This window comes from Mya arenaria, chromosome 1, assembly GCF_026914265.1.
Source record: "Mya arenaria isolate MELC-2E11 chromosome 1, ASM2691426v1".
Lineage (NCBI taxonomy): Eukaryota > Metazoa > Mollusca > Bivalvia > Myida > Myidae > Mya > Mya arenaria.
This window is the reverse complement of record NC_069122.1, coordinates 56370113-56387768: the sequence shown is the minus strand read 5'-3', so window position 1 is coordinate 56387768 and position 17656 is coordinate 56370113. Positions and strand designations below refer to the sequence as shown.

The 17656-nt window shown below is 34.2% G+C and overlaps 1 protein-coding gene across 1 annotated transcript; it reads right to left on the bottom strand.

Annotated features, from left to right (window-relative positions):
* Window positions 1–875: 875 nt before the first annotated feature.
* Window positions 876–14776, bottom strand: LOC128244647 (snRNA-activating protein complex subunit 1-like). Its single transcript, XM_052962708.1, has 11 exons — window positions 14505–14776; window positions 13534–13662; window positions 13045–13185; window positions 10010–10108; window positions 8288–8406; window positions 7388–7436; window positions 6788–6826; window positions 5889–5996; window positions 4286–4415; window positions 3085–3195; window positions 876–1567 (listed from the first exon to the last, which is right to left on the bottom strand). Exons 1-11 carry the CDS (start codon window positions 14772–14774, stop codon window positions 1101–1103), a joined length of 1662 nt encoding a protein of 553 aa, XP_052818668.1. The 5' UTR covers window positions 14775–14776; the 3' UTR covers window positions 876–1100.
* Window positions 14777–17656: the final 2880 nt, after the last annotated feature.

The following is a 17656-nucleotide window of genomic DNA, read 5'->3' as shown; positions in this document are numbered from 1 at the left end:
TTCACTTGTTACATCACGCCTAAATGTTAAAAATATATTTAGCCAAACAGAAGTTGGCACTGGCATCGGCAAAACCCTTGTACTGACTTCTGTTGGACAAGTTTATTATCCAATTGTCATGAAACTTGGTGAAAAAATGTGTTGCAACTATTATAATGTCCACATAAAGTTTGATTAACAAGCATTGTAAAAACAAAAATATTCACCTTTGTCCATTCTGCGCAATTCAGCCTCTAGCCAATTATTTATTTATAACAAGCAACCAGGATGGCCTTTACATTCACTGGAGTAGATGGATTGCCCAAACCCCTTTCGGTTTTGAAGAAGATCACAAAGTTTTTCTTATACAAGTCAATGTAACACTAGCCCCACCCCTAGCACCCTAAAATGGCTTTGGCTTGAAGGAATTTGATAAAGAATCGCATAAAAAAAATAGAATCAATTCTGTGATATTTTTTGAAATCCTTTCATTGGTTCATGAGCTATGGAACAAACACAAAATGAGGTTAGAAACACACGAATTACAAGAAAATATAACACCATTATGCTCTCTTCAGAAGAATTACAGACTGGCTCTTTGGCACAGCTGCTTTCTAGATTTAAATCCTTAAAAGGGACATCATATAGGCTGTGACAATCAGATATTGATTTTGTAGTAACATTAAGGACATGAGCAGGAAATACGGTCATTGTTTCCTGTGACTAAAACAGAATAGTGGCACCTGTGACATGTTTTAAAGGTCCATGGTTCCTTATAAGTAGTTTAGGCTTCTTTTTTCTATGAATAACATGTTTGATATGATGCCCAATTCAAACTTACTTTCACGACCCATTCTTGCTTGTCAGTTTCATGATATTGAAAACAAATTCTAAGACAATGATTGTAGTCATTTCAGTGGATTTATTTTTCTATTTCTCCCTTCAAATAAAAAGTTTATCAATGGAAAATCAACAACAATAAATTGTAAAATCTAGATTTGGTGGGAAAATAATAATCACTCTGTCTCAATATCTCCATGAATTTTTACCACTTATTATACTACAGTATTCACTCAGTCATATAAATTTGACAAAAGCTAACAATTTATTAAAAACATTGATCACTTCTTTCCCTTGGTCTTTTCTCTTGCATTTTTCTTTCTCTGATTCAATCTTTGATGCAGTTTCTCCTGAGCTGCCTGTTTGTCCTTAGTTACGTCTTCAACTGATTCTTTATTATCACCCATTTCATCGACACTACCTGTTCTTTTACCCGAACTTTTTCGCCTTTGAGGTTTAGGTTTTTCTAGAACTACCGATTCATTTCCCATTTTTTCATCATTTTTCACTTTTTTTACAATAGCTCTTCCTCTAGTTTTTTTACTAGCAACACTTTCAACTTCTACTGTTTCTTCAGTTCTGTTTCTTATTGGTGATTCTTCCTTGGGTTCATTTTGTGACTTTTGGATACTTATAGTTTTAGACTTAGACCCTCCTGAAGATTTTCTTCTTGCCTTGCCTCTGACTGGTTGCTTACCCTTACCTGAATTGACTTTATCATTTATGACAAGATCCACATCCTCAGATTCTGAAACATAGAATTGATCAGAAGTGATGGGGCTAGTTTCTCAAAAAAATGTAAGACATGAAAGTACATGTATTGTCTTATCTTTAACCTAACTTGACAGAAATAAGATAACTGAAGATAGTTCTTGCCAAATCCACTCTGACTTCAGTTTCTTTGTGAAACAATGCCTAACTGTTGTCCGAAACAAAAGCAGAGCAATTTAGCATAATTCAAATACATGTGTTCATGTTCTGTACATGTAATTACAAGATTGTTTCAAAATTATGTGAGCCACATTGTTTGATATCAGCCTTCGGTCTTACATTTGCTTTTATTTTCTTACTGGGTTATTAATGACATTTCAGGAGGCAGTATTGCAAATTATAAGAGGATAGCTGTCTAATTGTGTAAGATACATGATCATGCATAAGACCATGCATTTTGTACACTAAATTCAGACACACACATAACTTGAAAACAAAATTATATCATTGAAATTACACGCATAATTAATGAATAAATAATTCAGGTAGAAATTTTCAGTTTTAACTTTGTTATGGGATTTTTTATAAAACGTAATTAAAGAAAACAATTTGTAAAGTATTTTAAAGCAATCGGGCTGCTTGAAACAAACACTGTGAATACAGTCAAAATCTGTCCGAACAAAATTACTTGCTATAGATATATAAGACGGGAAAATGACTTAAATTGTCATTTAAATGATGTGCTAATGACGATCCCCTCAAAGAGTGTTTGGAAGAAATTAAGATGTTTTGTAAAAATAATTATTTTGATATTTTCTATTAGTAATTATTTCATTTATAATAATTACCAATATGTCAGAATCTCAAATTTGTGCGATGCCGCTCATGTACGCTTTAAGAAGAGTAGGACTCTTATTCAAACCTAGCAGACTAATAAGAACTCTGCATTTTCACAGTCTGTTAGCAAAGTTCATGACCAACTTTTCAGACTCTATTGTGACAAATCATTTCATTGCATGTAACCATTACCCCGGTCCATAATGCTGAGCTAAGTGATGTGTTTAAAGTGCACCCTAAGAGGTTATGGGTTTGAGCCCAACCACATTCTTAATTTGCCTCTTTAAATGGAAATTATTACAGGTGTAAGACAAGGGCACATATCAGGTAAGCTTATATCCATAAATTACAAGAAAATCTGAAACAAGAGAGCTGTAGAACAAAGGCCAACACTCATCTGTTCATGTTTTTTTTTTCTCAGTGAAACAACAACATCATTAAGGCTATGACAATACCTTAATGTCTTTTCTTGGAATAACAGACAAGCTAATGAAATGCGTATACACTAATGGTGAATACTCTAAAAAAATTCCCCATTGGTGAGAGGCGCACTGTACACAAATTACACCAGACAAATCATATAAGAGTAATAGCACCTATATATACAGAACCAGTAACATTTAACATTATTAAACAGAAAAAACCCTTAGCCAACCTGATGTGCATCTTAAACATTTTGACTTCCTTATATTAAACAGATACAAACTCTTAGCCAACCTGATGTGGAACCTTTGTTAGCTGCATTCAGTTTCTCTGTGAGTTTGTCAAAGTCTGGCATTGAGATTTTATCTGTGAGGCAAACCACATCATTGGTAGTCGGAGCATCATCTGAAAATACAACAATTCTAATGTAATATGTAAGTGAACATTAACACTTTCACATCCTTTTGATTGTCTCAAAAAGTGTTAAAACACATTGTGACAAGGTTTAAACCTGTCCAATGGTTTGGTGCATCCAAGACGTTCTAACTGTCCTTATGTGTATCTGTTCAAACAACAATTAACTTTCATCATAATAATCTGCTTATATACTGCCAACTGCTTTGATTTCTGGAAGTCCTTTTTCCACAACTTTTTTAATGTCTGTTTTTGCAAATTTCACAAAGTTTTAAATTTGCAATGCCACAATTCAAACTATCGTCTGACATTGGGTTAATTCTAATACTCTAGATTTTAAATTTGGGCCGGATCCATTTGGGAATAACCCAAGAATATTCAAAACAATTAAAACAATCTACAGTATCTTAAAGAGGCGCAGTAGTTTGAATAATATATATTTAAACAAGAAATGTAACAGGAACATGACAGACACAAACTATTTCTATGAAATCCATACGGTATATAACGTTAACGTCCCATGGTGCTCCACAATTCTGCAAATTTTAAACAAAATTAAACAATATTCCATTAACAACAATTAAGTTGTAAAGCACTGTCAAATAAACGAACAAACTAAATAACAAATAGACTGATGGACAGTGCAATTACTATATGCTACTCTTTTCGGGCATTCAAATATACAAGCTGTACGTTTTGACTATAAATGTGTCAACAAGATTTTGAATATGTTACTGAGTATGCCAAAAAGCAATATGATTAGGTTATTGCGTACATTTGGATAAGGTGATAATCTGCTAAGCACTTGAATTGGGAATTCCTGACTTCTACTTTTAATACTAAAAATAGATGCCTGCCACATGAAATTCCCATATTGTTCTGTGAATATTTGCAACATTCTTAAAGCAATCCACGAAAGACTTCAGCTTTGTTATTTAATATCTTTTCTTATTTAGAAAACCCTGACAACTTCTTTATGGCTTTAGAATATATATTTATGGAGAACTAATTATAACTATTTAAATCTTACCATTGAACAAACTGATTTTTATCCCATTAAACTTTAACTAAGTCAGCGTACCTTCCTCAGCATACAGTTCCGCAATTTTGTGCCGTCCTCGACCTCTAGGCTTATTTCTCAGTGACTTCTCATCAAATGGCCAGTTATGGTCTACATTCGGTTTATTTTCTTCACTTAACATCTCCTCCTCCTACAAAGAGTTGAGCAAAATAAATCTTATCATATACATAAACATGTACCATTAACTGTCATGGTTTAAGGTTATACACCACTAATTCTTTTCACATTTCACACTTCAGATTGGAAAAAAATGCCATTTCTAGCATTTCACTTATATGAACTGATATAATAACGTAAAAAACTTGTATAGTAAATGAACAGTAGTGCTGGAAATCAAACAACATTTTATATTTACACCTCAACTTTAATTCTTTAAATGAACTGCCTTTCGGCAATGGCATTTATCAATCGATGAACGCAACATCTTCGCATATGTTTGGATCACAATTCATCGCATAACAATATACAGGAAAACTATTGTTATTGTTTGTAGTGTCAGCAGGTACCGTAAAATATAAATCAACATTTTAGAAAGTGTTAATTTATTCTATTTTAAATGTATTGTTGCCACAAGTGTTTCAATTTTATGTTTAATAGTGATTTCAAGTGGTTGATCTTTTCCCGCATTATTGTGACGTCATTAGAAAAAATGTTTCTGGTTACAGTCAAGTCGTTTTATTTTCAGAACGAGTAAGAAAGGATTATAAAGTTATTCAGTTTCAACTGTTTTTCTTATCTTAATAACAGTGACTTTGACCATACGGACCCCAAACACAATCCCATGAAAGGTATCCATAAACTCTTCCTTTATACCAAGTTTGGTCAAGATGTGTGAACCCTGACTAAAGTTAATCAGTTTCACCTGTTTTTCTATTCTTAGTAACATTGACCTTGACTCTAGGGACCCTTAACGCAATCTCATGAAAGGTATCCATCAACTCTTCCTTTATACCAAATTGGATCAAGATATGTCAACCCTAACAAAAGTTATTCAGTTTCAACTATTCAACTAGTTTTTCTATATTTAGTAACAGTGACCTTGACCTTGACTCTAGGGATCCCAAACGCAATCCCATGAAAGGTATCCATAAACTCTTCCTACAGACCAAGTTTGGTAAAGATATGTCAACCCTTACTGAAATTATTCAGTTTTATAGGTGAGTTTGACGAAGCACGGCCGCCCGCCCGAACAACGACATTTGTCATTCTAATAACCAGGTTTCACTATGTGAAAACCTGGTTAATAATGAAGTATTGATGTAAATATAAGTTATGAATTGCAGGATTGATGTCATTATCAGGGATATGAACGCAATTGGATTGGTCCAAGTAGGTGTGGAGTCCTTCGGACCTGGACCTAGACTCCACACACATTAAGCATTCCAATTGTGTTCATACGCCGAAAATGACATCAACCCCACAATTCATTTCTTAAACTATTGATTATCGGATATTGATCGACTAACAATCAAACAATTTCATGTGTGAACAATCACGTTAATTATTTCTGATTTTGGCCTCATGTCATTTCAATAAATGACATTTCTATGCATATTCTGACTTGTCTGTATGTTATTTATATCATATAGCCTAGATTATTTACCTCTGAGAGTGAGAGCCCTTCCTTTTTCACGCGTTCACGTGTGCGGTGAAACCCAGTGGTCTGTACAAAGGCCTTTGCCTTCAGCTTCTTCTTCATGGAGACTTCAGTCTGAAAGAAAACATTCATAAACATTAAAGTGCTCCAACAGTATGTTGCTACAAGATTACATGGACTTTTATTGTAAGAAATACAAAACTTAATCCCCTTTATGTATTATTTTTTCAGATTTTCTCAAAAACAGAGATTTAAGCAAATTTTAAAGTCAACTAAATATCACAACTAAAAAGATCAAAGGAAATAATACTGTGAATTTTCTCATAAAAAAATCATCAATTCAAAATCTCAGCCAATGAAAATTATGATTATATTATATATATAATATATATATAATCATATATTATATACATATATCGCCATTTTCACAAAAAAATATTTTTCATCACTGTCAACAAACATGGTGGCAGAAATTGACAGACGTTTTTGACATATTTTCTATGCGTCCTTTAACCCAAAACATAGATTAAACGTTTTTATCTCAGATTTTTTACGGATTTTTTTGTCTGCATCTAATACCCCCTATCGTCTTATACCCAGTCATTTACAGTATTGCAAAAATGAAGAAACAAAGTGAAAGTAGATGTTGCCAAGTATAATTCATTATTTTATATTTAAAATATGGCAATTCCCATCAGAGAAGCCTAGGTGTCATTATATCAAGAATCCAATACACAGTTTTTGAACCTAAGAGATGTATTGCACTGTTTAGAAGCCCTCCTAACTTTGAAAAACCACTCCTAACATCCTTGATAAAACAGCTTCAAGATAAAATTAATGTTATGACCTCTGAACTACATGTACTTGAGAATTTACAGAGATAAGGCAAGAGACCATGTACATACACTGGATGCATCTTTAAGCTCCGCAGATGGATCAACAATCTGTAATATAAGATGGTTTAGATTGTACAAGCGTGACAGCTCTTGTAGAAAATGATTTACTGGGTAATAGAAGAAAGATTTTACTTTCAAACAAAAATGGTATACATAACACATGAAGAAATACAAAACTGTTAATAAATCACAACTTTAAGACCCAGACAACATAAGGTCCTGGTACATTACAATACAATTTTTGTCCTATTTATTACTCAATTTGAACCTCCATAACTTTTAAATAGACCAGCTCAAGATCAAGCATGTCAATACTCGTCCGCTTTTGTCGGTTGAAAAGGGGTATAACAACAATTAATACAACCAGAGTATGGACCTTCCTGCACAAATGGAGCAGTGCTCCAGTCAGGATTTGAAAAGGGCAGGATTCTAGGTCAGAAAGGGCACTTTTGATGTGCATAGAATGAGCCTACATGGGGCACTTGCACGGGTCAATGTCAATGTTACATTATGACCACACACAATAATGCTCCTTCTAAGAGTAGCAGAATGCTTCTACTTAAAACAGCAAAATTCTCCTTCTAACAGCAGCAGAATGTTCATACTTACAGCAGCGGTATGATGGCTTGTTTGTTTCTCCTTGTAGTTTCTCAGGGTTCTGAAAAAGTTCTTTGTTTTTTTCACAAGATCGTATCATTATATAAATGAGTTACAGATGAAGAGCTGTTGTAAGATTAAGCTGCTTTGACTTAGAAGTGAATACAATTATGATGTTATATATGCCTGTTAAAAGCAATAAAAAAAAATATATCAAATTCAAAAGAAAACAAGAATCGCGATGTGACAAAACCAGGTTTATAATGATTGGCAGAAGAAATTCAATTTCAACTGCTTTCTTCCATTTTTTGTAACAGTGACCTTGATCCTAGGGGCCCCAAACACAATCCCATGGAAGTCCTCCATAAACTCTTCCTACATATCAAATTTGGTCACAGTATGTCAACCATAACAGTGACCTTGACCCTAGGGGTTCAAAAGGCAATCCAATGAAAGCTCTCCATAAACTTGTCCTATATACCAAGTTATTCATAACAGTGACCTTTACCTTGAAGCTAGGACTAGAGCATGGTAGGCAACATGTTTTCATCCTATGGTGGTCTCTATTTCCAAATCCCACCCCAAATGACAAATTCATGGACTGGACACGAACCATTGTTATCAGTAAGGCTTATATAGAAAAATAGTCACAGTTCTGTTGCACCCGGTGACCTTGACATTGAAGCAAGGGTCCCACATATGGCATGTTTTACATTGCCATGTAATGGCGGTCATTATTCCAAATTATTGTTCAATTTGTGAAGAGGGGGTATAAAAGAGAAATAAATAGTGTGATCTGAAAGTCATCATCTTTTCACTTGAGGTTGCTCTAAAAAATAATCTTATTCTTACCTAAGACTGATCAAGCTAATGACCACTTCTTACATATAGGAAATAAAAATGAGCTCACACCTGTAAATTTTCTCAATCCAGTCTTTGGGAGCAATATTGAGCGAGCTGTCTGGGGTTGTGTTGTCTGAACTGAGGGCCACTTTCATCTTCTGATACTGGTCATGAACAAGGGACAGTTGCTGGAAATACAAGACAAATATAGAATATGTGGTGCAAAAACACTACTAAATGTTGACAACCCAGGCCTTTGTGCAATATTGAGTGAACTGCCTGGGGTTGTGTTGTCCCAATTAAGGGCCACTCCAATCCTTTTCTGATTAATCTTCATGAACTAGCGCTAGTTGCTGGAACTAGGATAGAGACAATAAAACAATTAAGTGGTAAAACAATGCTAGTAAATGGTGCCAATCTAGATTGAGTGAGCAATATTGAACATAATAAATATTGAGTTGTCTGGGGTCATATTGTCCAAACTAATGGCAACTTTCCTGGTCTGGTATTTGTCTTGTACTAGTGACAGTTGCTGAAACTTGATTTAAATCATTCGAGACATGGTTATTTTTTTTAAAAATAAACATAGAAAAATAATAAACTGAATATAAGCAAAGCTTGAACTTTTCATGCCAAATCTTTAGAAAATTTGGGGATATATTACAGTGAGACAAAGTTTAAGAACTATCAGAAATGTTTTACATGGAACAAAATAACACTTGTGTCTCTTTCTTCAAGTCATTGGCATTATAGTAAGATGGTCCTGGTTTTCTACTCATTACTATTTGCATCATCATAAAAATGAATGTATTTTAATTCCTTCATTTGATTGATGACTTGAAAATATTTCCTTGACACAGATGTCCCTTACCTTTAAATCATAGGCAGGCCTTCCAGCAGCCACTAACAAAAAAGTAGGAAACAAGTAGGAGATTTTCTGACAGAAAAGAAGGAAATAGTAGGAATATTTTTTACAAAAAAGTAGGAATATTTTTGGTTAAATATGTAATTATTAATAGCTATTAACTTATCTAGAGGAGATGTTTTTAATGCAAAATCATACCATTCTATATGCCACATTGAGTATTTTAGTGAATGATGCTTGGTCGGTTTCTGTTGCTGAACTGTGTGGGTGAAAAGATGATGCACGTCAAAGTGGAACATGTTGCCACACCTTTCAACAACAGTAACCAGCCAGTTTGACATCTTTTGTTCATTTTCTGCAAATAAAACTAGCACAAAGAACAAACTTTAATATTTTTGCGGACTTTATTTTCAAAAAAGTAGGAATAGTAGGAGTTTTTTAGAAAAAAGTAGGAAGCTGTTAAAAAAGTAGGAAAAAGTTGGAAAAGTAGGAATGCTGGAAGGCCTGCATAGGTCATGTAGTTGGACAGTCATCTCTATGAAGCTTGATTCTACATTCCTACTTATTACATGATCTGCATGGTCATAAAATACAATGCAAATATATCCTACCAATGAGCCCAAGTGCCTGACTAGAAAAAAATACCTTGACACATGAAGCCTCTTCCAAAAAAACATCTACCATGAAGTGGGGGGTGTCTGTTTCAAAATATTGAAGCCATGTTCTTATTCATTACAATCAGCATAAAATACCATGCAAATAAATCGTAACATTGAGACAGTGTGCCTGGCAAGAAAATATTTCTTGACACAGTGACTCTCCGAATCATGGGCATGTAGTTGGGCAAGTCTCTATCAAAATTCAAGGCAAGATTTCTACTCATTTCCAATGAAAGTATCATCAAATACAGGTCAATATTTACTTACATTCAGTGTTTGGCTGGAAAATATTTCCTCAATACATGAAGCCTCTTCCTTTAAGTCATCAGCTATAAACAAGTCACGGTCTCGCCCAGTTTGGTACATCTGGAAAAAGTATGAATGATGCAAAATTAAGGCAATACAAGCAAGTTGGATTAAGTTGATTTTGACCAGTAGGATGCATCTGAAGAAATTGTAGACTAAATTGTGAAGTAAATGGCAAAAGCAACACATTTTTCCTCTTACTTAGACCTACATGACCCAAATACAGACTGTCTATAGCATTGTTAAACGTGCAGGTCAAATGTTTCTCCTTGAAATTGGGTACAATTGCCATTTCTTTGGTGAAATTTGGTTTACTGATAGGGTAGTTTATAAAGTTAAAAAAGCATTTTCTAACATTGTGTTCATTTTAAGAATATAAACTCAAAGCGTAACCAGAGAGTTTTGTCAAACATTATGCTCCCCGGGCGCCATCATCAGGAATATTTGGACAATTGAATAAAATATGCATGAATTGAAATGCCAGCTGATTTGAACTGATAACCTCAAAATCAATAGGGGTCATCTACTGGTCATGCCCAATTTTTATGTCAAGTTAGAGGGTCATGTCAAGTTATCACTCAGACAAGCTTTTCGCTTTTATGGTCACTATGAGCATGACCTTTGACACAATGACTTCACAATCTAATTGTCACGCCAAACCACCAGTTCTAGTTTGACGACCATATCTCCAAGAATTGTTGAGTTATTGCTTGGACAAGCTTTTTGCATTCAAGTCACTGTGACTCTGACTTGATGACCTCAAAATCAATAGGTATCATCTACCGGTCACGCTCAACCTGCAAGTAAAGTTTGAGGACCACAGACATTGGCAAGTGATCACTCAGACAAGCTTTTGGTATACCAGCGTGCAGACTGACCGACCGACTGACCAATCTACATGTGCAAAGCAATTTACATTCACTTCTTTGAAGTGGGGTATAAAAATGAGCAATTCAAATAACAAGAGCTGTCACAGAGACAGCGCGCTCGACTATTCCGCCACTTTTCAGTGTAAGGATTGAAGTTTTGGCGAAACATGCATGGATCACTGTTAGATTAGATTTCAATGCATTACATAATGTGCTGAGATATTAACATAAATGTGGTTACATGCAAAATTTTAACCACAATTTTTAAGTCTAATAATAAAGGGCCATTATTTGCAAAATACAGTTATCTAACTTGGTTATTCAATTAGATTGGGTAGTTGAATACCATTGTATAAAGTCTCAATGTAATTCATCCAGTAGTTGCTGAGATATTATCCTATGTGTGCTCTATTAATAAAGGCCTATCATTTGCATTACCAGTAAATGCAAACTAGAGTTATCTAACTTGGTTAATTAGGTAGGTTGGATGGTTGAGTACCATTGTATAAAGTCTCAATGCAATACCTCAATTAGTTGCTGAGATATTAACCTATGTGTGCTTACACGCAAAACCTTAACCAAGGTGTGATGCCGACACTTGGGTGAGTAGTATAGCTCTCCTTATTCTTCGAATAGTCGAGCTAAAAACAGTGTTGTCAAAAAAATAAAATAAAATTTTATTATGTTACAAGTAGTTGTTGGCCAATAAGATTGCCCTGGTTTGAAGGAGTGAACAATTGCACACTTTTTATAGCGTTATAGGTATTCAGTTCACTGATTGAGCCTGTGTGTGAATGATGGAAGAGAAACTGTACAGGATTATCATGGTCACCAGAATGAGTAGGTAGAACACCCCTACAGTTTTCCGTACAATCTTTTGGCTGTATTCTCAGACATATTGGGTATTTTACCCCTTAAGTAGTTTTCAGAGAGTTTTCATTCAGACGCAGAGTATTTACTATGGTACTCAGGTAGTTAAAACTTTCAAAAGCGACCATCAACAGTAATGAACTATTGTTTTATGATATAATTTCTATGTTATAAGTGCTAAACCTGTTGCTAAATATACAAATCTCCTTCACAATAACCTATCCTTTAAGATGCACTATTACTCCCAAATAAGATTTATCACAATTAATACAACAGTTTTAATTTACCAAAAAGAATGAATAAATGTCGAAACAATGGTTCTTATGAAGGATACAAAGTTTAATTGGAAAGAAAGGTGCAGAAAACATGGTATTTCAACGCGATTGTAGATCACAGTAAATCTTTTAGCATTTAACAATCATTTAATATTTTGCATTTTCAGCTATATACACGGTAACATCTTGTTATCAGTAATTAAAATTTTCCATAAATGCATTATTTAGTAGGTAGTTAAAGGTTTATCACTCAAAACTGATGTTTGTTATACATGTGTATGTATTGATTTTGAATAAGAGTGTCACTTTAAAATTGAATACCGATATATATTGAGTTTAGTACTGTATCCATGCACCTTGAACTGGCTATGCTCCACTCTATCAATTAACACTTTAATCTCCCATACGCCCGCCAATCATTTAGAGAACATTATGACTAAATCCAATGTGTTTTGATACCCAGAGGTTCAAATCAATTGCATTTCCATATTTCTTAATGTTTATTTCGGCAAATACACACCTTATACAGAGCTCTATGGCATGGAAAACTGAATGGGAAAAACCTGCACCATTTCCTCACAAATTATCTAATGTTCACAACAGACTAGAAAAATCCTGTAACAGCTTCATATAAACTGTTTCGTACATATACTATATAATCTTCATCCAGCGTACAGTGAAAATATTGAAGCTAGAACATTTGAATTTGAAAATGATAAAATCTCAAACAAGGCTCTGATCTAATTAAAAGGCACATTAGTTAGACCCAATGTAAAAGTGAGAGTCAAAATTTGTCTTCAGATGAATGAGTCTGAATTCTTACAGTAGGGCTTGACATCACATATTACAAAATTCCCTACTACATGTATATAACCCCCCCCCCAAAACAAAATGAACATGCCTAGATAGCATTTTACTAGAGCAGGTCTTGCGCTAATTTCGACCACTCTTTGTACTGGACAGCGCAACCTTGTACACATACTTCTCTGGAGGTAGCCACGAACTGGAAGGCGTGTTCCAGGCACATTTTCTGGAACACATAGTCCAGGTCAAGATGCTGTTGGTCCCTGGCTTCCTGCTGAAACTCTTGAATTGTCTGCCATTGTGCTGGGCTTACACGGATCTAAAGAAGATTAAACTAAATTCATTAAACAAACCTGAAAATAAAATCATAATCCGAAAATAAATCTAAATAAAGGCACATACATTTAGCTCTTATACGGTAATCAGATTTCAAAAGATTGTATCATAAAAAAAAATGAACTAGCAAATCACGTGTATTGTCGTGTCCTTGATATTTGGGTAAGATTCGTTAAAACTCATAACCTTCATTCTAATGGACCCTACTCTGCCAACAAGTGCATTGATAGTCTCATGATTATTAAAGTGTGATTTAACTGATGAGAGATTCATGACTCCATCTGCCATTATAAATCAAGAATCATCAAAATAATAGACAGAGAATCTTTACCTTGACCTTTGGAACGACCAGCTGGTGGTTGTACATCCCATACAACATATACAGTGCCCCCGCCCTGGCAAGGAAGGAAGAAGGTGGAAGCCAGTAGGGTATTGCCACCTGGAACACCTCTTCCACATACTGCAAGAGTGTGAAACCACATGGGAGGTAGTGTGGGAATCAATGTGGCCAAGTTACCATTTCATCCTGGTCTTTCTTGGCTCAATTTGGTCTTAACATGACTTATAGTGACTTACAATTTTTGTTATCAATGTTGTTTTTTGTTGTATATGTATGTGCATAAAGATGTTAAAAGAGTTCTCTAATAGTAGATAACTTGTCATTCAAAGTCCCTGTGGCAAACTAACAGTAGTTGGATGTCATTCAGTATAATTGTCTAACCGTATGAAAAATAACAAAGGCTTACTCATTGTGTTGCAATCATAAAACATTATTTTAGTTCAGTCGGTGGTTTTTGTTCAAGCAATTTTCACCCTGCAGATCTCGAATTTCCCTATAAATTCAATAGATTCCTTCTAAAACAGTTTCTCCCTGATGTAAAATTTCCTAATTTGGAAAGCACAGATGGTAAAAGAAATCTCTAACAATTGCCTCCAAAGCTATTCATAACATCAACTGGGACTATGTACAGTCGAGTGTATGGGTTAAAACACGCAGATAGATGCAAAGAAAGCCATGTCTGTACTACTCTTTAAAACTATTGATCCTGTAGTCTGACATTAATTTGAGCTATTCCTTTAAAATGCAATTATATGGCTACATGCTTACCTTGCCACAATAAGATACCACAACCTTCTTCAAGAATAAAGTGGTGGAAATCTGTGACAATTAATGTTAGTAGAATCTGACCAATTCGATTTGTAACACATTTTTGCGACGTACACTTCGTATTTTAACCCTTTTTATCATAGTTAAACATAACAGAATCACCGTCGAAACGAAGAAACAATTTGCATTCATACCTCTCGACATTCCCTCTGGCTCTGTCTGCCAGCGCAAAAGAATGAGAAATTCATGTCCCGCCATATTTCTGCGAACTTTTCATATCTAACGGTCCCAGACTCTGAAAACCTCTGTAATAAAGTTTCTATATCTTGCTTAAAGCCAAGTTCCGGCTGATGTATAAGCTTCGGAACTTTTCCTTGCTTTTCTCTCACATAATCTGTATCAAAGTGTCTCCTCTTACGACCCATGTTTTGATTTTGAAGGATAAAATATAAACTCTTCCGCATAGAGTTCGGTTAGATGTCATTAATATTTCAGTAAGTTACATGTTTCTGACGCAGTGGTTACCCCTATTATTGGATCGGTTTAGTCTCTCGCGTCCTTGCTCTTTCTAAAATAAAGCTTTCAATGCACTAAAATTGCATAGCCAGTGGTTCTGTTTATGTATTCAAAATATTTACGAGGGGGGCTGCAAGTAGAGTATTTACAATACACAATTATTAATCAAAGGTTATATATAATAATCAGTTTTTTTACAATAAAGTAAAATACAATTGCAACAAAATAAATAAATTAAACAATATATAATATATATAATAAATCTTTACCTTATTATAATATACACCGGCAGCAGTATAATACATAATTATAAAGATTTATTATTGAGATATATAATATGTATATATTGCAATTCATTGGCTATGAATGCGCGTTAATTAATCTAGCTTACTGGTGAAAGCATTACTTGTTATTGAACTAGGTTGTGTACTAGTAATAAAATGACTGGAATGCATACCAGGTAGTGCACTAGGATAAGACTAGAACCAAAATATGTGTAGGAGCTGGCCACTTCTGTAGACTTTGTGACTGGCATTTCATGGTCTTATATTAGTACCGTAATTGGGTATTAATTGTTAATACAATGTTTATCCTCCAGAGGTGAAAAGAAGTACAGGTTTACAAATATAAATGATACAAAGTATAGACATAGATAAAACATCATGGATACATTATGAAACATTTGGTTACTTACCATCTATACATACACAAGCAATACAATGAATACACATTTTTATTTTAACAGACACTTATCGTCTGTTTGTATAGTTAGTAAATCACTGTATTCTGGTTACAATGGAACATATTGTCAACTAATGTTGTTGTTGTATTTTTCATAATGAGACAGTGATAAAACACTGGATGACATTTATCAGTGATGTCTAGATTGGTGAATCCTCTTAACATCTTAATAAGTTGATAGTTCGGATTGAAAAAAAATCAAACGTCTGAAGTGTTCTTCACTTAAGAGGTTTATATATAAGTTTGAGCCATAGTCGGTATTGTTCATTTTAAAAATATGTGCAAAAGAACACCTTAAGCAGAACAAATAATTTGCAAATTCGGCCGTACACTGAGAAACACAATGCTTTTATAGCCAATGAAGATTTTTAAAAATCAAAACATCACATAAAATGCATAATTTGTGTGAGAAGAGTCGAAAATTTGGAGGTTTTCGTCTTTGTTTATTCTTATTTTCCAAAAGTATATAATATGTTCAACAATGGGTGATTTTCAAAAAAATTCCAGCAAATTTAACATAAATTCCCACGTTCGCTACCCATCCACTACCGGATACAGGATACCGAGGGACAGGCGGGGGTCACTGGATGCGTGCCCACAAGGCTTGTTATTTGGATTGGTAAATGCAGTAAGACTAGAACAATACAACAGAACATACCTTTTTAGATCAATACTTAAATTATTATTGTTTTGGTTAGGTCCCCTAAGTTTAGCCTAGGGTTTTAACTGATAAAAAGCTTTAAAATGTTATATTTATGCCCATTTTGCAGGAGTTAAATCTATATCGGTAAATGATGATGATGATGATGATGACGATGATGATAATGATGATGATGATGATCTAAAAATGGCGATGACGACACGTTAAAATTCAGACTGAGGCCAGAAAACAAAGGCTCAAAAAAGTTAGAATAAAGTCTGTGCTAACAAGGGAAATATCTCTTTTGGAAACCAACTGTTTTGTTGACCAAATCGTAATGAAATGAACATACATTCATGTTGATTAACGTCAGTCTGGTTTGAAACTTCAAACGAAATACACCTCCTATTTCAGCAGTTACCCACACAAAAAAACACCTACTCCATACTCCTCACAATACTGGTTTTTAGTACAGTTTCACCCCTGACTAGAGTGAAGTTAACCTGCGGGATTCGAATCTACAACTACAGGAACACTAGCTTGGCATTTATGTCAGCATACGTCTCGCTCCCCAGGAGTGATTTGACCTTAATGAAAGTTAAAAAGTGTTAAGTTAGTTCCGTATTCCCTTTTCCTTATTCATTTTTCGAAACTTTTCATAATGCATTATTGCAGATTAATGCATAAACTCACTTCTTTGTTATTTGTTTCATCTTTTCATAAGAATTAAACAACTTTGTAAAAGAATGCACAAGCATAGAAAAAAATGAATAAGGAATAGGGAACTAGCTCCTTATTCCTTATTCAAATACCTTGCAATATGCTTATTTTCTTTATTCTTTTGCATCCGTTGAAGACAAAAATGTATCTGGAAAATACATCAGAGGTATTTTCCATTTTTCATATATACATGTATGACATGCAATCAGGGACAGAAAAGAAACCCACCAAGGAAGGATCATTGCACTTGATTGTTTTTCCTTATTCCAACTCAAATACAGAACTGGTTCCTTATTCCTTATTCAAACCACAAGGACAATGAAAAAAATTAAGTTTTAAAATACTCATTTAGAGTATTTCTTCATCTATTTTTCAATTGGTTATTCATCATTGATCAACATAAGAAGGTTGCATTATTTTTATACAGAACTTTGGACTTAAAGTGATTAACAATACACAGAACTGCGAACAAGGAAAAGGGAACCAGTTCCTTATTTAGACTCAAATAAAGAACAGAAACGGTGAATTTTCAACTTTTTAACTAAAACATTTTTTATCAAAAAGCTTAGCTGAATTGGTCTACATAAAAAGAAATGCTTGTCTATTCAAAAAGGTTTTAGTGCTTTAAATGCTTTAAAAATGTACCCAGAATAAGGAACACAAATCTTGAAAACGTCAAAAAATTAACTTACCCATTTTATCACTCTTTGCTAAATAACTTTGCAGAAG

Bases quoted from the DNA above. Each gene is read 5' to 3' on its own strand.
- LOC128244647 (XM_052962708.1), bottom strand. From the start codon at position 14,774: ATGCGGAAGAGTTTATATTTTATCCTTCAAAATCAAAACATGGGTCGT. The intron at 13,186-13,533 runs GTAAAGATTCTC...AATCTTCTTTAG, and splicing joins TGGTCGTTCCAAAGGTCAAG to ATCCGTGTAAGCCCAGCACA. The intron at 6,827-7,387 runs GTAAGTATGAAC...CTTATATTACAG, and splicing joins CAAGCCATCATACCGCTGCT to ATTGTTGATCCATCTGCGGA.